This window comes from Mixophyes fleayi, chromosome 7 (genome assembly GCF_038048845.1).
Source record: "Mixophyes fleayi isolate aMixFle1 chromosome 7, aMixFle1.hap1, whole genome shotgun sequence".
In the NCBI taxonomy this organism is placed as follows: Eukaryota; Metazoa; Chordata; class Amphibia; order Anura; family Limnodynastidae; genus Mixophyes; species Mixophyes fleayi.
In genome coordinates this window covers 110,160,352-110,185,834 of record NC_134408.1, presented here as the reverse complement: position 1 = coordinate 110,185,834, position 25,483 = coordinate 110,160,352, and the positions used below count along the sequence as shown (strand labels likewise).

The following is a 25,483-nucleotide window of genomic DNA, read 5'->3' as shown; positions in this document are numbered from 1 at the left end:
ACTTAAATATAACGGGCCTGATTCATCTTTGGACTGTTGCATGCTGTATCTTGCGTGAAATTACTCTCTGCATGCTCAGAAACGGACTTTACATCAGTTAATGCAATTACATTTCATTCATGTCCAAATGCAACGGACATGTCTGACTGCCTACTACCAGAAGAGCGCAAAAGGGTCGCGAAAGACTAGACGCATTTAAGCAATGTACAGTAAGGTCGTGCCGAGCACAAGTGCACGCATATTGGCCCAATTCATTTTTGAGGTACGTGTTTTTTGCTGTATCACTTGCACCATCTACAGGGCAAGTGAAAGTGACGACTGACAGTGATGACTTACATGTATACATGCCAGAACCCGTATATGCATATAAGAGAAATTATAAGAATGCATTTTATGTTCAATATGCATGGTATGCGGTCAATGGCTAGACATTCATTTGGTCGAAATTCTGACTCAAGACCATTTTTGATTGGCAGCCAAGGAACATGTGACTGGATAGGGTTGTGACCTTGGAGCGTTATAAACAGTGCACGGAAAAGAGCTATGTTTTATGCCTCTGATGAAACAGCTCCAAGTCAGCTGAGAAACGTGTCAGGATATTAGTGGCAAACTTGGTGGACATTGGTGCTTCACTAACCCCGGGGTTAATTACTTCATATCGCCTCTAGGAGTTCCAAGCTATACACCACTAGATTGATCGAGGGACAGATATTTACTATTTCTCTTTACTTTGCGGGCTGAAGAAATGGCTAAGTACCAATTGTGTTATTTGGAAATTACATCTTGCACACAACCTGTGTAACCTTTCTTAATGGAGGCCTGATTCACATGCAGCTGTGAAGTTTTGGGTGTTACAGCCCAGGAGAACTTTGAATTTGTTATCCCTTAACAGTGGTAATTATAGGAATTCTTTCTCTGGATGGTGCTGAATCAATTCTGAGGGTCTTCATTTTCAATTACATATTGTGTCATGCAACTAGTTTGGCAAAGCAGCAGAAACAAGATTTTATCTTATGGAGGTTATCATTACTGAAATGACAGAAAAGTGAGGCGGCATGTATTTTTAGGTGTGTTTCTTGACTGCAGCCAAGTGCACCACTATTTCCAATCTAAAAAAGGACTTTCTTTTTTCACCGATCGTGACAGAGATCAGACTGGCAGAGATCAGGGCTGGTAGAGATTAGATCTCTCACATACTTTTATGGGACCCATCTTGCGTCTTCCAGTTGTACTTTAGCAGAGAAGAGTATTTTTAGTCCCAAAGTAAAGTAAGCTTTAAACACACAATAATACAACATTTTACAAAGGCAATCCCACTATCCCCTTACTCTCATGATTAATTTAAGCCATAAATGTAGCTACTAAATGCTACTGCAGCATAAAATTGGAAAAGTTTACTTTAATAAAAATGACTGGTCTAAAGTAGAGATGCTCAGACTCGGTTCCCCGAGAACCGAGCACACCCGAACTTCGCCGATCTGAGTACCGAGCCAAGCCGGCTCGGTACTTTCGTGCGCCCTCGAAATTGAAAATGAGGCAAAAAATAATTGTTACGTCATCAGATCTCTCGAGTTTCGGAATCTATAAGTACTGCCCTCCAGCGCCATTTCACAGAGGGACACAGAAGGGGTAGCACGGTTCTTGGCAGTATCTAGTGTAGCTGGGCAGCGTTATAGCTGGAAAAGAAAGAGATGGGGTAGCAGTTTTCTTCAAAGTCTCCAGTGACATTCAGGAGAGCTACATTGCTAATTGTAACTGCTTAAACAGAAATAATAGGGCTGGCAGTCTTGGTCTAAATCTGCAGTCACATTGTACTGTGTTATCAAAATGGATTCTGGGCTGAAGATCCACCCCCAGCAACAGCAGCAGCAGTGGGACTAACGCTCAAGAATTCTTCTGAGGAATCCAGGATAGTGGAGGAGTCATCTAGCTTTAGCAACTTGGATGCAGGACTAACGCCGATCGCTAATGAGGATATTGATGAGGATGGTGTTGTGGATGTAGTTTGCAGGTGTCGGGATCTAGCTGAGAGAAGGGACCTAGCTCATGATGGACTGCTTGTTGTTATATTTTTAGCATAAGTTTCCAATTTTCCCAACAGCTTGCCATGAGCTCGCTTCAAATTGCGTAACATGGATGAGGTTCCTAGATGGTTAAGATCCCTATCTCTACTGACTGGCTTTACAAATGCTACAAATGGCTAGACAACTGTTGTCAGGATTTGGGTAAAAATAATTCCACACATAAGAGGTGGATCTTTTGGTCTTATGCCAAGGCATGACAATGGCCTTCTTCTTATCACATGGAAGAGCTGCTTCCACTGGTGCAAGACTTACACAAACAACATCATCCTCATCAACATCCTCATTTGCGCGCTCGTCAGCTACACAAATATCCCCCTCATCCTGTTGCAATTCCAAAGTGGCATCCTAAATTTGTGTATCACCAGCTACACTTGGGCTGTCCATACACACTTCTACAGAAATTCTGAAAGGGGCCTTCTTTATGGGTATACTATCAGAAAGGTCAAGCTTCAACATAGCACTCGTGGTTAGACTCTGCTCAGGGATTTGTGCCATTTCTCAATCTGAGCATACATTTTCCTTGAATGCCTTACTGTTTTCTTCCGGCTCAGCTTTTACACGTAAAAGCATTTGGGCACCACTTTTCGAGTCAGAATGACAAGGTCTTGCTTGGTCATGACTGACCTTACAAGAAGATGAAAGTTGCAGAACTAGTAATCATAGAGAAAGGCGAAGGCCTTATTCTTTCCTTGCCACTGTGTGTGTTGAATAGCATGTTGGCAATTATATACTTTTCTGCAGATAACTTTGTCTGGATTACAGGTCTTTTTTTCTTGACCAGGGTGAAAGGTGTTTTTTTACATTTTTGTTTGCCTGACTTAAAAACACTATGCACTTTAACATAGGCTTTAGCAGATGACGTAGAGGGATTACTATGATCGTGACTGGTGCCAGCAACTGCTTGGTGCTCCTGGTCTTCTGTGTACTGCTGTGAATACATTTGGATAACACCCTACACTTTCTAGTGCAAATTCATAAGAAAAACAAGCAAGGATTAGTATTTGCATTTCAGCAATGGCAATTCGCAATGGAGCTCTTGTCTTTGGGTGTATATAACACCGTACACTTTTTGATGCAAATTCAGAAGACGAACAAGCAAAGACTAGTATTTGTATTTCAGCAATGACAATTAGCAATGGAGCTCATGTGTTTTTGGTGTATATAACACCCTACACTATTTGGTGCAAATTCAGAAGAAAAGCCTGCAAGGAGTAGTATTTGTGTTTTAGTAATGACAATGCAGCTCTCCTTTTTGTGTTACCTATATAATAGCACTGTAGAATTTTACTGCAGAATTACACAAACCATGACAGCACTAGTTTTTTTATTTTTATGCAACGAGAATTACCTACGCAGCTCTCCTTTGTGTGTTACCTATATAACACAGTAGAATTGGACTGCAGTATTACATCAACCCTGTAAGCACTATTATTTGAATTTTTCTGCAATGAGATTTAACACTGGAGCTCTCCTATCTGTGTGTTACCTATATAACACAGTAGAATTGGACTGCAGAATTACACCAACCCTGTAAGCACTATTATTTGTATTTTTCTGCAATGAGATTTAACACTGGAGCTATGGAGCTCTCCTGAATGTCACTGATTACTTTCTTTAACACTGCTACCACCCTCCTCTTTCAATTCTCTAACTTTGCCTGCCCAACTGCTCTACACTCTATGCTACCCCTTCTGTATCGCTCTCTCAAACGGTGCTAGATCACCATGGAGGGTGGTATTTATAGATTCCAAAACTCGCGAGATCCGACAACTTCGGGATGAGGTTTTGCCTCGTTTTGGAATCCAAAAAAGCGAGAAAGAACCGAGTCGACTCGGCTCGGTACTCGGATTCCCTAAGTTCGGGTGTGTTCGGTTTCCGAGGAACCGAGCCTGAGCATCTCTAGTGCTTTATAAATGATTTTCAGTATGAAACTGGGTATAAAATATGTGCGCTATACAATAAAAAAAGAAATGCAACAAAAGAAAAAGATTAAAGAAAAATCATTGTGTGTTCTTTTTAATTGGGTTTAAAGGCTCTTATTAGAAGGGCAGACAAATTGCATGGAAAACAATTCTATACAATACATAGAAAAAGGAAGAATAGTTGGGGAGAGGGGGTTGCTACAGCAACTCCCACACCTTATATTAAAGGAGGAAATAAAAAGAAGAAAAGGAGAGTAAATGACAGAAATAAGTGAGCTGCACTTATTACTTGAGGACATCCCATGTAGGCACCACAAATACTTGCTTGCCACAAACATATGGCATTCACAGCTGATGTCACCTTTTATGTGGATAAGAAAAAGCTACACTCACATGACTGTTATCACATACAATTTCACTGAAAACACTATTATAGACAACAGAAAACAATCTGTTATAGTTTGGAATAAAACCTAGTGCAGGGATGGTGTATGATTAACTGTGAAGCAGGAGTATGGAGGGCTGAATGGATCCTGTCAAACAGATGATGTATGGTGTGTGCTGATTTGGTAAAAGCTTCCCCATGTATGAACTCCCAAGAATTGATCACACAAACAGGTTTCCATTTGATTTATCATTTGCAGTCAAAATGTTGCTCAATGTTGCATAAAATCTGGTTAAAACAAAGCGTGTTTGGCTGCTTTTCAGAGCATAATAACTAATGTACATTTCACAGCAGGCAGCTCTCCTCTGGGGAAAGACTTGTAATGGAAATGTTGCCCATATGAGGAAGTGTCTGACTTTAGTGATTGAGTAGATTAGTTGCGATCTAGAGAGATACTGAGTACATTAAAAGCAGACCCAATGATGGGCTAATAATACTTGTAGTGTTTGCTAAAGCTAGAGGCCCCTAATGTTACAGGTCAACATATGCTAATAATACAAAAGTGTTCAACAATGGAAAGTAGGAAGCAGTGCGATTGTATCTAGGCTGTAACATCTGCAAGTGAAGCTTTCAACTAAGGAAGAGAATACCCCGCTGTGATCACACTTTTGAAAAGAGCCAGTTCCAACTAGCGTGTGGTATGGATTGATTGCAAAGGCTGGGGCTTGATTCTGGAAATGGTTTGCAGTGTAAAACTCCCTTAAGACTTTTTTCTAATAAATGCAGAGGTCTTCATTAGAAATATGAAATAGTCCAACTAAAAGGATTTATAACAGCCCCAAACACGGTAACTTCCTCCAATCGATAGTTTTACCCCTGTCAATCCTCAGTATTCACAGATTAATAAATTATTTTCTCTTAGTTAATTTTTTGCAAGGCAAATATTCCTGTGCAATTTTTACTACAAATCATTTGATTTATACGTTAATTCTCTTTAATTAAAAGAAGGATTAATTTAATCCCTTTTCTGTTTGATTTAAAAGAAAATCTACATTCAAACAACCCTATCACATAAATTAAGGCACAAAGCTATTAGACAAACAGATCAATGTAAAATGAAAGAAAACAGATAATACAATGTTTAGCAAGGAGCACTTGTACTCTCCCCCCCTCCCCCACCACCACAGCCCATCTTCGCTCCAGCCTCTTGCTACAGGAGTGATCGCTGTAATGGAGATGGTCAGAGGAGTAGTGGCAGGAGGGGAAGAATACTCATCTCCTGCTATCAGCCACTGCCCTTCAGTGGGGCACAGTGTGGAGCATTTGTGTAATCTATAATGCAGATGATGTAGTAATGTTGGATGTATGAGGCATATGTATGTAATGTAATATGCTATATGTGATGTTAATGCAAGGTATACTTTATTACTGTGTATGTGTGTCTTCTGAGAATATTCTCAGATAGACTTCACTAAACTTGACACAATAATAACAATAATAGGTCCCCTCTTTTTTTCAAATTTCTAACCAACTATAACACATCTAACCACCCAGAGAGGAGCACAGATTTATGTACAATGTGATACAGAAGCAGAGTTACCTGATTAACTGGAAATGTATATTATTTGACTGGTAACAACAAACTTGGGACACAACATCACCAGCACAACAGAAAACATATGCACATTAATATTCCTAACTCATTTCTTTATTGAAGCCTATAACATAGTTGCCTATCCTCCTGGTCTTTTTCCCATATACCACTCACTTTCTAGTGAAAATGCTGCGTCATTGCATCGCCAAAAATGATGCCACTTGACGTTCCCTCCGGGATCTCTGTGAAGGGAGAATTCAAATGTTGGCAGCCCTCTTCCTAACTCCTTGACCTCGGCTATCACCTACACTCCCGACTTGGTATCATCCTATTTGTATCTTCCCTTTATCATGACAGACCTCTCTTTCCTCATGTTCTCCTTCTACTATTCCATCACCTCTGTACCTCTAGTCCTGCTTCCCTAGTCCTGTTTTATTTTTCTCATGCCTACTTCACATTGGACATTACCATAACTCTCACTCGCTGTCCAGAATATAACTTGACCTCATTATCGACTTATCTGTATTATTTGTTTAATTAGTAGATGTCTGATGTTTGTATTATTTTCTTTTTCATGTATTATGCAATGTGTTATGGAGCCTTGCCATCTGTTAACTGTATACTATTGTAAATGCCATGTACATAGATGGTAGTAATAATTACTGTACACATTAATGCAATACAGGAATACCTGTGGCATATAGTTTTCTCTCTATAGTCACACTAAAAGTGTATAAAAACTCTGAGTACATGTGCTAGGCAAATGTTTACTATTCTTTCCTAACTAGGTGCTAACTCGTGTAGTAGATGCACTGTAATTGATAATTATTTTAATTACATTTATGTATACCGGGCTTCTGATTATCCTAATACAACATATAAACACACCAATGCACACTGAAAACACTGGACACAAAAACACACCAATACACTGGAATACTGACATTGGTACACACTTACTTTATTATATGCAACAATTGTGTAGTACCCAAATCAGTAATATACTTATTAATGAACTTTCAAGTAATTACAATATAACTCATTCTAAAGTCAGTATACATTAAATGGAGTGGTATTTTAACCCCTTCACTGCCACAGGAGAGCAGGGCTCATCCTGCAGGTGTACCCCATCATTTCTTAATGCCATTTGTCCTCAGGAGTGTATGCGGTTTGGGCATCATTAATAGTGCTCACCACTCTATCAGCAGTGGACTCGGGAGTATTTCTACTGATGTCCGTTGGGTGGAGGGTCTTGTACTATTATGTCACAGAGCCCCATGGCAACCAAACTAAACTACAGAAAACAAAAAGGAACCCAGAAATGTAGGGAGGCAATAAAAGAGCCCAGATCTCCCCCATCCTGTCTCATACAGGAAAAGGGTACCTTTGAATGAGTGTAGTCCTCTCTTTGAGACAAAGGTGACTCTTAGTAGTAGCAAGGCAGTGCTTGTGTGTCAGGAAAGTAAACAGCATATCAGTGCAGAGTTCCTATAAACTAGGAAGAGAGAACACAACTTCTAATAATAAACCCAGGGGCGCACAAAGGATTGTCCGCAGGATTTGACCCAAAAAAACCAAACAAACACGCGAGAGCTGCTGCGCATGCGCAGCTCCGTTTCGGCAGCGCTGTCCTATACAGCAGCCACGGCGCTGTCAAAGAAGCGTCCGCGGCGGTACTGCCGCGGACGCTTCTTTGACAGCTAGGCACTTAGATAGCGGAGGGGGGGGGGTTGCTGGGTCTCCGTGCGTGCGCCACTGAAACCCTCAAACATTGATTGGATAAAATAGAAATTGATAATAAGGCCATACAAACCAACTAGATTAACACGACCATACAAACTTCCTTGTTGATGAGTTACAGAATCCTACAGTTTAACATTAGTAGTGAGCTATATAAACTGCAGGGGAAATCTAACCAGATATTACAGTTATTGAAAGTAACTTTCATTTTATTGTAGCTTTCTTTAAATAATGCAGTCATTAAACTTCTCTTGGAGATTTAGGGTGCTCATTAAACTTCTGTTATATCAGATAGGGTGCAAATTTTTGCTGAGTCTTTAGATGTGCATGAATTAAACATTAAGCTTTTATAATCGTCAACTATCAACCACTCAGCCCATGTTGTACTTAAATATTTCCACTATATTCCTCTTTTGCATCCTGGCATGTATATGAGTAATGTTGGATGGGACATAGTCAGCATTACTGAACATTAGGAATCCTTCACAGACTACAGCTCTGAGGTATAGCTATAATCGCTGACGTTCTGGTACAGTGTGTCTGAATAAGACATATAATCGGTGCTTTTTTTAAGTCAGGGCCATTGTGATTTGCTGCTGCTGCTCAGCGACTTCTACCTTGAGTGATGGCTCTCAGACTCATACTGGAGTCTAATATGATCAATGTGATCTATTGAGTTAATCTAATTGAATACATTATCATTTAAAATATATATAAAAAAAATCCTATTCATACCTGAAAGTCTTTCAATTGAAACAATGTATCAGTCATCAATAATTATAAATAACTTATTCCCATATTGTAAAAAGCTGGCGCCAGGTGCTGTAGTTACCTCCCATGCAAGTACCTTGTTTTATAATGTGACTATTTTTACACACAGGGCCCAATTAGGTGCCTGCCCCAATAAGCCTGTGTACTCAGACACTTCTGCACCAAACTTGGTATGCACAGGTCATGTCAAAATACAGCCTACAGTTCTGGAACAACAACGATCTTTACTTTGAATCTGTCCTGTTTCCTTGAAACATACTGCTTGTTTCACTCTTATTTAGCTATTATATGACTGATAAAGTATGGGACATTGGGCTATCATTAAATGCATTCATTTACATGTGTCATTACTGTGCAATTGCTTTATATAACATGCCAAGAATTAGCAAATGGCAACTTGCTGAATGAAGTGGGTATTGGTAGCTCCAAGGTGGTATCAAAATGAAGTCCCTCTGCAAAGAAAAACACTAAATGCCATGCTTATTATGGAATGCACTATATTTACCCTATATCCAATTATAATAGCTCACTGTAATATCTTGTGTGCCTAATCATTATGACCTGTTGTATAACTGTAATTATGCATGATGAACTCCCATCATCTAAAGCACACAAGTGCTCCTTAGCAGAAGTTGCCATCCTGCAGAGCAAATTCATACACATTGTTATACAAAAAAGGAAGCTCTTATGGTCAAGTGTGATATGCCGTGTGGACATAAATGATCTCCAGTATGTCCCAAACATATAAATGATGATAAAGCTTTTCTGGGGTAATACATGACCCCAACTTGGAGAAACATTTAAAGAACGTTCAATACTGTAAAATCCTTACATGACTGAAATTTTCACCAATATTTTCTCATATGTCCTTGCCCTGAGGTTTTTTAACTCTTGAAGTCTAAAATTCATGAATGATGGGCAGTACTGGGATGTGAGTCACATAGGATTGTTCTGAGTATCAGAAAAAAAACACACACTTACAGTAGCTAATTTCTTTTTCATTTTGGGAGCCAGAATAGCTCTTTCTTGGCAGCCAGCCACTCGCTCCTAGCTTAATTTTTGCAATTTTTATGCCACTCCACTCGACAGATGTTTATCTAAATCATTGAAATCTTTGTCTTTTCCGTTTTGGACACTTTTAGCATTAAGTGTGACTACCTGAATAACAATGTAGATTAAACTTTAATTTGTAAAGTATTTAACTGCCTCCAGGTGTTCATTTGCACTATTAAATTTTACAACAAAATTTCAAGTTCTGTTTACTCTATATGTACTACAATATTTCTACAGGAGCCAATTATAAATGTGCTAAACATTATGTCAATGTGTTGCTTCAGTGGTGAAAATACTGTAATACTTATTCAAAAATAGAATGCACGCTCCTTCAGAAAATATCACAACATTCCTGAGGCCTCAGCCAGTCACTTGCTTTATTATTATTTATTATTAGTGTTAATTTACAGGGCACCAGAAAAATCTGCAGTACTGGACAGTGGGAAAACAACAACCGTAAAGCATACCATAGAGACATACAGGGCAGGTGAGTTGGGAAATGAATGAGTAGAGAGGGGGAAATAAAACCTTACAATCTATTGGGGGGGGGGGGGTTGACACAGAGAGTGGGTGAGTCAGATGAGGGATGAGCCAGTGAGGGTGTGGGGAAGGCTTGTGTAAAGAGGTGGGTTTTCAAGGACCGTTTAAAGCTTTGGAGGCTGGGGGACAGTTTCATCGAGAATGGGAGGGCATTCCAAACAGGGGGAGTGGCATGGGAAAAGTCTTGGAGATGGGAAAGGGGGGTGGTGATCAGAGGGGTAAAGCGAGAGAAAAAACAGTCTAGCTACAGCACTGAGGAAAGATTGAAGCTGAGATAGGTAGGAATTTCAGATGGGAGGTGGTTGCAGTAGTCAAGGAGGGAGATGATGGCAGAGTCGATGAGAGTTTTGGTTGCATCAAGGGTGAGAAAGGGGTGTGTTAAGGAGGTAAAAGGAAAAAATGCCAGTGAAGACAGACAGGTTGCAGGCCTTGGACAAGATGCAGACCAGCTTGCAGGGATGGGAGTAGAAAAATTGTGAGGGAACAGGGTATATGGAGCTGGCTGGGTGGTGACAAGATGACAGGAGTGCATCTCCAGTAACAGGGGAGTATGAACTGAGGATAGATTGAGGAGTGGAAGAGGACGGTGTTGTGGGGAGCAGTGTCTGGCAACTGGAGATATATTGCTGAATAGTGTTGATTTTTCTGTTGAAGGGGGTGGAAAAGTCAAGGGTATGGTGGAGATTGGAAGAGGGGGTAGGAGCTGGTGAATGAGGAAACTGAAGGTGGTAAACAGGCAATGGAGGATGGATGCCTAGGGGGAAATGAGAAACTTACAGTAGGTATGTTTAGCCAGTGAGAAGGTAGAGTTTTAGGACAAAAGACTCCATTTGAAGTAGAAGAAGTCATCTTTAGAGTGAGAACTCTTAGCAGTGTAGTAGCTAACAACTCTGCTTGGCAAATTGAAGCTCTGATTTGCGTCTGGAGCTGCCATGTCTAGAGCTGAGGTGAGAGTGCAGTTATTGAAGAAGGCAACCAGAAAAGACCATAACAATGTGGAAATAGAAGTGGTTCTAGTGAGGACAGGGTCAAGAGCATTAAGATGTTGCTCATAGGGGGCCTGAGTCATTAAGAAGAGCAAAACATAAAAAAGGAGTAAATTTGCACCTTGGCAAAACCATGTGGCATTGGAGGGGAGGTAGATTTAAAATGAGGTGGAAGATTTATAGTTGGGATAGAGCATGTCCTAGATCAACTTTAAATTTAAGTATAAAAAAAAAGCTATCAAGTATGTGTGCTACATGAAAAAGTAGCCAGTATTTTCCTTACGTACAAAAAATTAACTAATTTGCAACCCTTGCATTGTAACATGGTTTTGTCCAGGAACAAACTTACTCCTTTTTTTGTTGCTTTGCTCTCCTTAGTGACTCAGGCCCAGTGTGTGTGGATTTAGGTAAGTCTGTAGGTGCAGAATGCTGGCTGCAGATGCTGCAGGAAAGGAGGTTATGGTAGGTGTGCTGAGAGGGGCTGGAGTGGCTATAAAATTCCTGGGGTGACAACTATGGTAGGAATGAAGGCTCTGACTGCATCTACAACTGCATCAGAATATAGGAAGGGAAAAGTGACTGTATGGGCCAAAAGCTCCCTGTTGGTCCACTCAGTGATATTCCTCCTAGACTGAATTCGTAGGAAGGTCCATGCATTCACACACCTCATAAGCCATGCATGAACGTTATAGGAACCTCGAGACTCCCCCGCAGTGGGTCTAAAATTACTGTGGTTGGCTCTGGTTATGGTAGCATGGTTGGAAGGCCAAGTTCGAAAAAACTGGAGATGGTGCATGCATGGGAGAAGACAAGACAAGTGGATATGCCAGTGGATAGGAACGGATATGAGACAGGTGGCAAAACTATCAAGAAATTGTGAGACAGGAGCATGGGGGCAGTGAATGATCCCATTATGAAAGTGGTGCAAAAAAAGGAGATGGATGGAATGGACTTCAAGAGGAGAAGGATGGTTCAGGAATGACATGGTAGGTGCAGCAAAGTCAGACAAGGATGCCCACTCAACAACCTTGTTTGTCTTCAAGTTTGGGAGTGTGAGAGACCCCTGTGGGAGGGAGCTGCAGGGAAACCAGCGTCACAAGAAGAGAGACAGATTTTAAGTGATGGTGATTAAGGGGTTTAAGATGAAGCAATTGCGAATAAAAGCAATTTTTTTACAGACGATCTAGCACAGGAGAACAGTGTAATAAATTGCTCTTTTCTGCTATGATTTTTTAACTCAAATTACAACAAACAGCAACTATACACTATAATTTTCTATGCTTAACATTACTACTCTGTACTGCTGGGGGAACCCTGCACCTTGCACTATATAACCCTCAGTCTTGTCACCATTCCCCTCTCTATAGCATGACAGCATTTCTTGATAAATTTAATATTACCCATAGACTCCATTGAAACTGTGCCCAGATTATCACTAAGAATGGTAAAATGCCTGTTTGGCTTTAGCACACAGTATATTTTAAAAGGAGCATAACAAACAAGGACTTCTATTTAGCCAAGAAAGAAGTTTTAAGATCTTAAAATATTTATTGTAAATTTTTAATACGTTAAGTACAGTAAAAGTATAAACATTTAAACACATTTATGTACGAACAAGTAAAACTAATAATTTTCGAACCACATTCACAAAGTGACCCAGCTGCGCACTATGAAGTAATTCCAGATTTAGCCCTTGAGATGATGAGTCACAACATGGGCCATTTAGCTTCACAATAACATCAATTAAGTCATGTGTGGGCTGATGTCAGTACTGCATAGATGAATATGCTTGAAGAAAAAATACCCATTGGTCCTGAGTAATGCATATGCATAATCACTATATCACAACTAAAGCCATCACTTTTATCCAATCATGCCTGCACTCTCTCAATACCAACTATAATTATTGTATCTTAATATGAATCTATTACCTGTAGAATGTCACTGACAAATGTGTTTTATCTGATTCAATAGTCAGTCTCAATTGTCTTGTTACAAATGGAAGCAGATTAAAATAGCGCTTTGATTAGTAATGACTGTGGAATAGCACAGAAGGGGTCAATCGTACTCTCCACGTCCTAACAGTATCACAACATAGGTGCTCTGTTTCAGACAGAATTTCTAATTAAACATGTTGATTAAAAAGTTGGCCACAAGTTCAATAACTATTAACGAGGCAATTAAAACAAGGATGTTAATTAGAGACAAGAAGACTGATTTGAGAATTTGATCTTTCCCAATTGTATTCTGGGTCAATTACTTACTCCTAATGTCTTACAGATACAGCAAAAGTAAGTACTCTGAATCATGTATTTTAGCTGTCTAGAACCTTGTGCATTAACATTGATTAGGTCTGGGATAAAATATTAGATCTATAGTTTCACAAAAGATTATACATAGTTTGTTTACCACACAGCATTCCAAAAAAATTGCTGTTTATAAAAAGTAAGGATTATTAGAAAAGTTTTAGTAGTTGCTATATACTACTAGCATGCTTGCCTAATTTTTATACCTCCCCTCTGGCAAATCCTGGAGGGGAAGTCCAAGTGGAAAATGTAGGGGCAGTGGCTATGCTTTTCACATCCCTGCTCACAGCTGCGCAATGCCATGATTCGCATTGTCATGCAGAGGTAGTGCCTCCATGATGCATTTGCCAGCGAATCAACCTGCTCAATTCACTAGAAGAATGGACAGGACCCAGGAGGATGGCCTACTCTTCCAGGGGTTAAGGAGAACTGGAATTTCATGAACTTTCCAGTAAAGCTAGGCAAGTATAAGCACAAGTGATATTAGTATTACAGAAAGATTCTGCACTTTTTTTTATTGAATAATCAGGCAGCACGATGGCTAAGTAGTTAGCTCTTCTGCCTCACACTACTGGGGTCATGAGTTCGATTCCTGACCATGGCCTAATCTGTGTGGAGTTTCTATGTTCTCCCTGTGTTTGCGTGGGTTTCCTCCGGGTGCTCCGATTTTCTCCCACACTCCAAAAACATATATTAGTAGGTTAATTGGCTGCTATCAAATTGACTTTAGTCTCCCTTGGTCTGTGTGTGTACTTGCATTCATATGCCTGTGGGGACATTGACCTGTTAAAACACCAACACTATAGGGACCTGAGTCATAGCGGGGTCAAAATTTGAAGTCCCCACAAAGCTTCTCAAGGCTAATCCATGCAGGGGACCTTTGTGATATGCTCAGCATAAAAATCTGGTATGTCCCCACGAGTCACATTTGTCGGAACAAAAGTGTGCGTGTGTCCAATGAGGAGGGGAGAAAGTGTGTGTGCATCCCACCGCTATAGGCCAGTATTCCATCCGAATGTATAGCAGGAACAGGAAAACGGAAGTGACTGCATCCTGCGGCACTTTGTACTCCAAGAGGGTAAAGACACAGTCTGCTGCTGAAGGTAAAGCGGGGACAGTGAAGCATGACAGAGCCCACCGGTAGCTCCGACTATAGCCCAGAGAGCAGTGGAAATGAGTTTGCCCCTGACACTTCGGAGGAGAGCGGTTCAGACACAAGCGGTATCTACGACCATTCTTGTCCTTCTGCTAGCTGTGTTTTAAACACAGATTGTCGGAGAGATGACGCGGCGTGTGTCCAAACACTATCCAGAAACAGTGATGGCTCCAGGGTGTATAACAAAAAGCAGTGCTGCCTGTACTGTGAGAAGCCCCTCTTAAAAATTGCCCGGCACATGAAGCATGTTCATCGCAAAGAGACTAAAGCAGTCTGGGCCCTGAAGTTCCCCAAGCACTCGAAAGAAAGGTGCATGCAAATGACACATCTACGCAATAGGGGCAACTTTGCACACAATGCTGAGGCAATGAGGGAAGGCCATGGCGTTTTGGTCCCGTGCACACTTCTAGACAAAGAGATGGATGCTGAAGGCTTCATGCACTGTGAAGAACAGAGTCCAGTCACTGTGTGCCTTTGCTCAGCCTGTTCCACCTGACATCAGTGATGGCTTTTGGAAGCTCTTGAGTGACATGAACCAGGATGAAGTCTTACTTGCAGTCAAAAATTAACGATGCATCATGCAGATGGGACAGCATCTGTTCAACCGGGTCGGATCAGATGTTGGCAGGCACGAGTACATCCGTCAGAAGCTTAGAGAGAATGGGCAGGCTACTGCTACAGGCCAGAAGAACTACCCCTTTGGAGAGGATGGAAGACTTTACCGCCCCTTCGAACTTTCTGCATATAGTAGACGCTGTGAAGTTGGTAGATGGCTATGACGAGGAGACAGGTACAATTAGGATACCCTCGCTGGCACTCAAGATCGGGCATGGCCTTCAAATATAGCGAGCATTGTGGAGTGCAGAGCCATGATGGAGGGCTGCACTGCTGCAGTTGAAAACACAACAAATTTCAGGAAGCTGTATGAGGTGAGATGTACCGAGTTGATCTCATTGGCTTGAAAACTTTTAAGGAATCCAAGTGGAACATTCTTCAGCTCTTACCTTTCACGGAAGATGTGAAAAAGATGCACTTGTACCTCAATGAGAAGCAGCAAGCCTACCGAAGTTGGCTATCCACTGAGACTACAGTTAACCACTGGGCACTACTTGCAAAAGTCACCCTGGCACAGGTGATCTTGTTCAATCGAAGAAGGGAAGGGGAAGTTTCAAAAATGTTGGTGACTACCTTCTCCTCAAGAGATACCTCGAACCTGCACGAAGATGCGTCCCTAGCGCTTTCCGAAGTTGAGAGGAAGCTCTACCGATACTTTACGTATTGAAATCCGAGGAGAATGAGGGAGAAAAGTCCTCTTCCTGCTGACACCAGCCATGGAAGCTGCAATGGAACTTCTCACAGAAAAGCGTGCCAAATGTGGAGTGGATAGCCAAAATGTCTACATGTTCGCCAGACCAGCTGCCTTGTCACACTTCAGAGACTCCAATTGCATAAGACTGTTTGCCCAAGAGTGTGGAGCCAAGCATTCCCATACGCGGTCTTCCATAAAGCTTCAAAAGCACATTGCCACTCACTGGAAGGTCCTGAACCTAAACGACACAGAACTGGATCAGCTGGAAGATATCCTTGGGCAGGACATCCGGGTGCACCAGCAGTATTACCACCTCCCAGAAGGTACCCTCCAACTCGCCAAGATCAGCAAGCTGTATATGGCTCTCAAGAGTGGCAGAATGGCTGAATTCAAAGGAAAAAATTTGGACGAGATGCACAGTGATCCAGATGGTAAGTGGGAAATCTGGAGTCTGATATATGCTTTTGACTTTGACCTTGGTCATTTACATATTTGTTTCTTTTCAGAACTGGTCCAGCTACATAGCGACATGTCAGATGATGAACAATCCCCCATGACAGAGGGACAAGTGGGCAAGCGTTTAGTTGACATTTCCACGTCAGAAGAGAGGCAGTCTATGGACCTAGCAACCAGACACCAGTGCCCAGCCATGGCTTTCACAGGTAGGTGTAACACACAGTTTTGCTAGGCAGAATAACTTTGCCTTCTCTGTATTTTGAGGAGCCATAATGGACCACTGTACTTCCTTTCAGGTTTCAAAAAAGTGCAGAGAAAATCCTGGGACAGAGAGGAGGTCCAGGCTGTGGAGAAACACCTGAAGAGGTTTATACAGACATACCGAGTGCCCGGAAAGCGAGACTGTGTTGCGTGCCTCATGGGCGAATCATCCATACTGAAAGATCGGAACTGGTCAGGGGTGAAATTCTACATAAAGAACTGCATAACAGCTTTAAAGAGGGATAACACTTGTTGAAATGATGCAAAGTGGTTGAACAGGGCTGTAGCCTCCATGGCTAGGTGTCGGTGTAAGTGGACATGCGGATATCCTCAAATGGCCAGAATACACAAAACTTTAACTACCATTGTTATTATTTATTGATTTATGTATGCGGGAATGTGGATGTCCTCAGACAGTCAAAATACATGACACTTTCCCCATCTTGCAGTCCATGTCAGTACTTTATGCAAAGTCAAAGTGTAAATCTCATCTGGTAGCTCTGGTGACAAACTGCTCCTAAACATACCCCTTAGGAAATGGGTGTCCCTATATGCCATGTTCCAGACATGGGTCCTCACGATGCAATAAAAGCAAGTGGCACAGCATGGTGATGAAGGGGCACAGTAATGTGTGAGTGGTGGCACAGTGTAATGTATGTGTGGTAGATGGTGGCTAACTAATAGGTGCTATTTTGTTTGTGGGGTGATGGTGGGGCAATTTTATTTTATAGTGGGGACAATTAATCTAAGAGGGGTGGTTTGAGGGTTATTAATTGAATGTGGGGCTGAGTTTGAGGAGCATGAGGGGTATTTATTAAATGTGAATATTAATTATTTAAATGGCAGTGACGGTTGCGGAAATGGGTATATTTATTATGCGTAAATGCTATTAATTTATTGCTGGGGCTGTCTGGAGGAGGGAAGTAAGTTTATTTATTAATGGGAATACTATTACTTTAATGTTGGGGCTGGAGGAAGGCCTAAGTATTAATTGTGGGTCCCATTGAATTAACGTTGGGGCTGGTTGTAATTTTCTAAATGTAGCCATTTTTTTCCAAATAGGGCATCCAACATTCAAGATTCCAGACAAGTCGCAACTAAAGAAACCAGCAGCCACAGGTGGTGAAAGTGACAAGAACAGGTAGGACAGTCTGTCAATTGTTCTGAGTCTAGTGGGACAATCCCTATTTTTGGTGACTGTTATGCCCAATCTAAGGGGCAGGTGAAGACTGTGTACTCTTTATATACACACTGCATTCTTCATATACTACACTATGGTGCTAGCTGTACTTCGTGGGCTGACCACTCCTTCTCTAGTGTCTGGTCTCGCCTCTATGATGGCTGGCCACACCCCCTCTGGTGGCCCCCTAGCATTGCAGTCCCCCGGTGGGTCCTTCATGCCCCAGTCCGACACTGCTGATGTGATTGTGTTCTCTGTAGAGCGCTGCAGAATTAGTGGCGCTATATAAATAGCTGATGCTGATAATAATAATGATAAATATACTATACAATTAAATGAGTGCAAATTATAAGTGTATTGATTCAAGTAAAATCATACACATTTTAATGTATGGAACCACAGGTAATGCCAATGAGAGCTAACAATAATGAGACATTGTCCAGAAGGACGTATTTTAGCCTTAAATGATATGTCAAATAGATTGCAAACTATTTCAAGACAGGGTCCCCACTTAATACTTATGTGCACCTACATGACCATAGCACATTTCAATGTGCTCACTCACTTCCAGGTCCTTAGAATTGCCCCTGTAAATCAGTCTATGTCTAGTTTCAGGTTTGCAAATCAACCTGAAAGTGTGCAGAATGGAACACATCCAACCTATAACACGTTATTAACGTAAACGTTTTATCCAAAAATACTGCGTCATTTATATTTTAAATTATCTTGAGAGTGAATGGACATCAGGACTTCATTATTAAATCTATTAAATCTTCATTATTAAATCTACTTCAGACACACAAAAGTAATTTTGTGTGTCTGAAGGTGCAAAACTATTATTATAATTACTATTGTAATTGATTTGTAAGATACCTCAGCGCTTGACAGTGCCAGACAGACAGTAAAAGATACATATACAAAACAAATGCAAATGTAAAAAAAAAGGTAAAGGATAGCACTGCTCATGAGAGAGCTTATAATCTAGTGGGAAAAGGGCAGAACTGAGACAAAAGGAGCAAGGGTGACTGGGACAGTACCAAATCTATATCAGCGCAGGCGTTTTAGGTTTTACTTATAAAATGCTTGCAATTTTACTTCAGTATATCATAATATATATATATATATATATATATATATATATATATATATATATATCACTATCTGACAAAAAGGTCTAAAAACACTGAGGCAGCAAACTTCATGAAAACCTGTGCTTGTGTCATTCTCAAAACCTTTGCCCATGACTGTATATATTCTATGCACAACACACACATTTAAAAATATTTAATAATCATTTGGAATATATACATATTTGATTAATGGTATAGCAATATTATAGGGAAATATAGACTCTTTTTATTTTATTTTGTGCAAATCATGTCACTGAAGCAGATGTACGTTTGGGATCTAGCAGAGGATATCCTGGTAACTTTAAAGACCAGCCTGACCTTGGTGTTGGATTGCTACATCACTAAAAACTCTGTGCTTTATGAGATCAGGAAATATAGTTGAAAATCATTGCTTCATGTAATACTTTTACACCTTTAAAACTGACTAGCACATATAAATGATTATAATAATCCCAATTGTACAATGCTGCTGTACTGTGAGTGATCTCTGTGCATTGCCTTTGTAAATCTTTGTATACTAGTGTGTCTCTTAGAGTTGAGGTATTACTGTGCAACTGTGTTGGTGTTATGATCTCTGTGTATATCTATAGTCTAGTTATTGTTGCTATTCCCGTGTATGTACAGCACACTCTTCCCTCTTCATCCATGTAGGTGACAGACATGTGTTCTTGGTGGGGAAAAAATGGGGTCAGTGACACTGACTGCAGTTTGCTGGTAATAATAGTGTTAGAATGACAAAAACAATAAAAACATTGTGGAGTTACACTTTAGGATTTCTTTTAATGCATAGTATTTATGCAGTGTTTGTGCCTTTGTTGTGGAAATAATCTACAAAGTTAATCAGCTTAAAAGGTTTCCTATCTACAATTCTGCATGACTGGCGTATGTCAGCTGCATTGGCTACCTTATGCTATCTCTCTTTCAGCCTACAGTGGATCAGATCAGCTGCCATATGCTGACCTTTAAATAAGCCACATTTCTTTACACTATGGAATAACAAGAGAAGAAAACAAGTTTTTGATGAAAGTCATAGAAAACGTGTGTTGGTTTAACCCATTACACATCCTATCAAACAGTCATATGCCTTTGATGTGCACTACGCTGCAACAGGCAGATGAGTTGATTTAATACTAGCGTGATCCACACCCAATCTTTCAATACATGTAATGGCCAAATTGTACAATTCGAAGGTTTAGTGTTCAGACTGAAAATCTGAATGACACGAGGACCTAGTAGTGCAGCTTGCTAATGACCACCCAAATCAACGTCAAGCAAAACCAGATTTTAATTGATGGCATTGGTCGCATTGGTCTATACCAGACAGATTGCTTGCGGAAATTGCCTTGTGTGAAAAGTTTAGTTTTGGCAAGAAGTGAGACAAATGATAGACTTACCATTCTGGCATCCCACAGAGACAAGGTCTTGTCCGCAGAACTAGTTAGCACAATGTTGGAATAGGGCAGGAACTCAATGCTATTGACAGAATCCACATGGCCTCTCATGGTGTGCCTGCACCTTTCACTGATAAGAGAAATAGTAACAATCAGTTATTTTCTGACCATTGCCCTAGAATAATAAGTGTGGAATTTTTTTAAAAAATAACTGTTCTTGATAATCCAGAAATGTAAGCAGTGCATTAATATTTGAAGAGATTGAATAAAACAATGAATATTGAATGCTGAAAATATTCTTACACTGTTGTTAAAAATCAGTCATTTATTGATAAATGTTAGTAGAGTATTTCCATAATTGTGTTAATGTATTCAGATAAAGAATAAACAAGTAGAAAAGTAGAACATTTCAAAGAGCAAAAAAAATTAAAACCTGATAAGTGAGCTTGAAAAAAAAGGAGGAGTTAATATGTTTAGTTTGAATGTCAATATGTCAAGTAATTACTATTCTATTGCACAGCACAAGACAGATTTCAACTAGTTAGGTTGCCCTCTCTCAGGGCTGCTTATTACTCAGTCTCTGCAGAAACGTATATATTGCTGCTTTAAATAACACGTCCCAGATGAATTTCCAGCAGAGCCATGAGATGTAATTATAACTCACACCCTTGTATGTCAACAGGGAAAGCAGGCAGACTATGCAGGAAACCAGAGCACACTGTGCATACAGCACCAGCTTATGGTAATTGACACAAAGGATAGACAAGTGGGCTGCAGGAAGACTTTGGTGAGATTAATTAGCTGCCACAACAGGAAGAGTCTGGTCGAGATACTATGCAATGTGAAAATGGACTAATGTGACGGACTCTGACAGGTGGCATGAGAAAAAGGCATTACGGAAATATTCATAAAGAGGGTGTAAATATACATTTAGCTATATAAAAAAATCTGTGGGTCTCAATAAATAATGTTTAGCTAAATCTTATATTGTTTATTTAGAGTGGATTTCTTCCAGAGCATTTTATAAAGAGTTTCAAAAAAATCAGGTTTCCCATCACAAATGGCACTAGATAGAGCTGCCCCCTGTCTCCCCTTATATCGTTCTAGCCATAGAGCCTCTAGCTGAGCAAATCAGACTAAGCTCCCTGCTCTCAGGTATTGAATTAGCCAAAACTACACACAAACTTTTGTCATACCTACCATATGTACTTCTATAGCAGGGACAATACTTCTTTGTTTTAAAGATGTTGCTGGAAACATTTTGAGGTGAGAGTCTGCATATTGGGATTGATCTATAAACATGTATGAACAAGCTCTTGGCTTTCAAAAGTGTCTATTTGGCTTTCAAATTCATAATAGATTCTACCTAGTATATTATTAATTTGTTTAGTACTTGATGGTGTTTGTAGCTGGGTGTACAATATTCAAAAATAATTGGTCACCTTTATTTAAAATGCTTAAATGTATGTTTTTGGTATGTCCAGTGCGATTCAGTTAGGGACTGGATTGCACAAAAAAATAATCTATAATTCCATTAATAGGGACACTACTGTTCAAAGTGCTGGTAAATTGTTAGGATCATGTGAATAGTCCCTTTTTTGTAGTACCTGTTAGCAGGGTGAATTGGGAACTGAAAGTGGCCTTGGAAAAAAATTCTGAAAGTAGCCTTGCGCAAGCGGGACCAAATCAACGACAGACGGGGCCAACACTAAAGTAGGCGTGATTAGCACACTAGTCACATCAGTGTATGCGAGACCAATGTAACACGCAATGGTAGATGGGCCTAAAACACAAATAGGCAAATCACTAATCTGATAGGTAGAACAAAAACAAGTAGGCATAGTCAGCACAACAGTGAGCATTGGTTATCTGAGTGATAGAGCTTAAACCAGCATCAGGTAGTTCCCAGGGTTAATATTAATGTAATAGTAGTTGTGTCTGAAAATTCATTGCTGTTGAATAAAGCCCAGTCACTGTAAAATAGATCATTTTAACGGGCGTCTCCCCCACTGTTAATCTCCCACCACTTCTAAAGTCTCCCTATAAGTAGAAAAGAAAAAAAAAATCACAATGCCTCTGCCTACCTGTACATAAAACTTTAGGGTGTCCCAATCGTGATGGCGGGTATTCCCTTATCCCCAAGAAGAGTTTCCACCCTCTCAGTGCCCTCTGTATCACTTTTTTAGGGTGGCTTCCAAAGGTAATAAAAAACAACAACATTCTTTTAAATAAAATGGTGTTGTAGACACTAGCATCAGCAATTCAAATAACACATTTTCTGTTCAAATTAAACAAAAATACTTCCATGAAAGTGCCATGCAAAATGTATTAGAAGACAAAGCAGTATTATGCTGCTTTGCATGATAGTTTAGTCCGTATTATTGATAGATATACAATACAGAGAGCATCCTGTGCTTCTCATACAATACAGATGGCATCCTAGTGATTGGCATACAATACACAGAGCAACCTAGTGACCGCCATACAATACAAAGGAGCAACCTAGTGACCGCCATACAATGCAGAGAGCAACCTAGTGACCTCCATACAATACAGAGATGTTGAAGTCGTATAATTGGATGAACGAAAGTATATTGGTTTAATATTGGTTTGCCGTGCGTATTGCGAAGCGTACGCCACGTGTTACGTGGCGTGGTGCGTTCGCACGGTAAAATACGCACGCACACACTCGCATTACAACAGTTAGTTATTTATATAATTTCATATTGGTTCTATTACACTGTAATTCAGGAGCAGATAGTATTCGGTTTATTATTAGTATATATATATATATATATATATATATATATATATATATATATATATATATATATATATATATAGTGATTATATGTACATTGTAGTGTTATTAAAGGTTTAGGTAATAGGAAAGGTGTCATGCCTGATATCATATTGAAGCCCTAATCATCAGCAGCTGTCCGGTGCAGTCGGCGAAGAGATCGCGCATTGCATACTTTAGTTATTGATATTAGAGAGTAAACCTTTGTATGATACTGGCTATGAAAAGGAGCAGACCCCCTGGAGAGAAGACCCCCACCTTTGGATTCCTTAGATTGAATCAACCTATTACCTGTCTGGCCTGGACCCACCCAACGTCTGGACCTATAGAAACAATCTACGTCATCTCTATTGTTCACAATGAAACACTGACTGTATATATATTAGCTGCATCTCACTGGGGCCTCAGTCAACTCTGACACAATATTCTATACAGAATATTGTCCATCGGGTCCCGTGGGTGCACAGCGTGTGCAAGCGATTGCATTGGTATGTACTTATCTTTTGGTATTGGCTGTGCTGTACTGTACTTTATCATAATATAATAATGTATTGAATTGTTGACTATTTACATCTGCTAAAATAAATCACTTTGTGCTTTGGACACACATACAATTGATTGGGCAATGCTTATTTTAAAACGATAAAATTACTTTAATAATTTGGGGGCTCGTGAGTTAGGAGTTACGTTACCGGCAGGTATGCAACGCTTACGATATTCGGTTCCTCAACAAAGGGTGGATTGACGGACGCGTCGTATAAAGCAGGAAAGAACGTAATGCGTCTAATACCTGTGGTTCACTGTGTGTTGCGAAACCGAATGTCCGTTGTTGCATAGACTGAAGGAACGCTAATTAGAATCTAGGGACAAGAAAGAAAAATATTTCTTTTTATTGTCGTTTTATGTTTTAAAGTGTATTGCATTGCTGTGCGTATGTGTAGTTCCTGCTGTGCGTACGCGAACTTCCGGTAGATTTGCCACGTGGTTGAACAATAGTTTTGATAGTTGTTATATGCATACTGTAAGCACTTGGTAAAGTCTCTGAAAAGATAGTGCCATTGTTTGGGAAAGTTATTTTCTGTACAGAAAACAAAGGTTATGTGTGTGTATGTGAATAAATACATAAAGGCAAAAATATACTGGTTACTTATAGGCAACTATAGGTTTTCGCACGTGCACCCAATACTAATCACGACATTCACTGATAAAGGGTATTGTTTGCTGGAAGGGACAGAGCATTGCGGTGTTATCTGTGGTCCGCATAATGAATCATTGAGCTGTGCAAATCGACCGCATGGCAAGGCTGTGATTGAGTATTGGGAGGGCAGTGTGGTACTATTTAAAAATTCATAGCGCTGTAGTTCAGGTGTGTCTGACGGGGCATGTTAAAAAAGGTGACCTGACAACAAAGGTTCTGTTCTAGGGCTGAGCAGGATATAAAGAAACCTTTGTGTGAGTGGTGTTCTGTTCTAATAAGAGCAGGTGATAAAGAGACACCACAGAGTATGCATGGCATACTCGAAGCGAAAATAACAGGTTTTCGCGGCATTCCCAAATATTAATCGCAAAGGTTACCGAAAGTTAGTATCCGTAAGCCGTGCGATCGGACCGCATGGTTGATTTAGTGCAGCCGTGATTGCGACTTGGGAGATGTGGGAGGAAATACGCTGCAACCACTGATATTCTTGATTGAGATCTGGTGCTGACAGTGGTAAAGTACTCAAACTAGGAAGGGCATTGATATCTTAAGGGGACGTGCCTGTTGAAAACGTCCATGAATAAAAAAATCTCTAGTAAGTTCTGTTTCAAAGGAGAACAGGTAAAAGTCTTTTTGTGTAGCGTTGAGAAATAGGTTGTTTTCACAATGGATACGAAGCAAACGCTAGAGATAGTTCATGTTGTGCTGCCTAATGAATGGCCGGTTGGTTCGGCAAAATATGTTATGTATAATAAATACAGTGCGTATGCTACGGCATATTGCGACAAATGGGTCAAGATGACCCGGGAGTGTGTGAAACCTTTCCCAAACATAGGTACTCTTGACTCAGAGGTGTTAAATAATGTTAGAGATAAAGTGCGGTTGATTAAATCAACAAAAACGAGAATTGAACATGATGACTGTTTAAAATTGTGGCAAATGGAAGGTAACACGTGGCAGAGCAGCGAACGCACAGCGGAAGTGAGTGTAGCGAAAAACACGTGTTCAGCGGAAGTAAGCGTACCGGAAACAAGCATTCCGGAAGTGTGCGTTGCAAAGCGTGGCGAACTGAGCGCAAACACGCCCCCGATAAATTTGGTTGGGGCGGGAAGTACAGCCAATACCAAAAATGTAAAAATGGTAACTAGTAACTTGTATGGTGTTTTAAGTAATGTTAAAAGTAATGTTTCAGGACAAAGAAGAGGAACGGTCCCACCAGCA

At 40.3% G+C, this 25,483-nt stretch overlaps 1 protein-coding gene across 2 annotated transcripts in view; it reads right to left on the bottom strand.

The window, feature by feature from the left end:
- The window catches only part of SPAG16 (sperm associated antigen 16), a 696,430-nt gene that overhangs the window by 295,164 nt on the left and 375,783 nt on the right, over positions 1-25,483 (bottom strand). For both annotated transcript variants that reach the window (XM_075180327.1, XM_075180328.1), the window contains exon 13: positions 20,268-20,394. In XM_075180327.1, the coding sequence (XP_075036428.1) occupies positions 20,268-20,394 (127 nt within the window). The remainder of the gene's footprint in view (positions 1-20,267; positions 20,395-25,483) is intronic.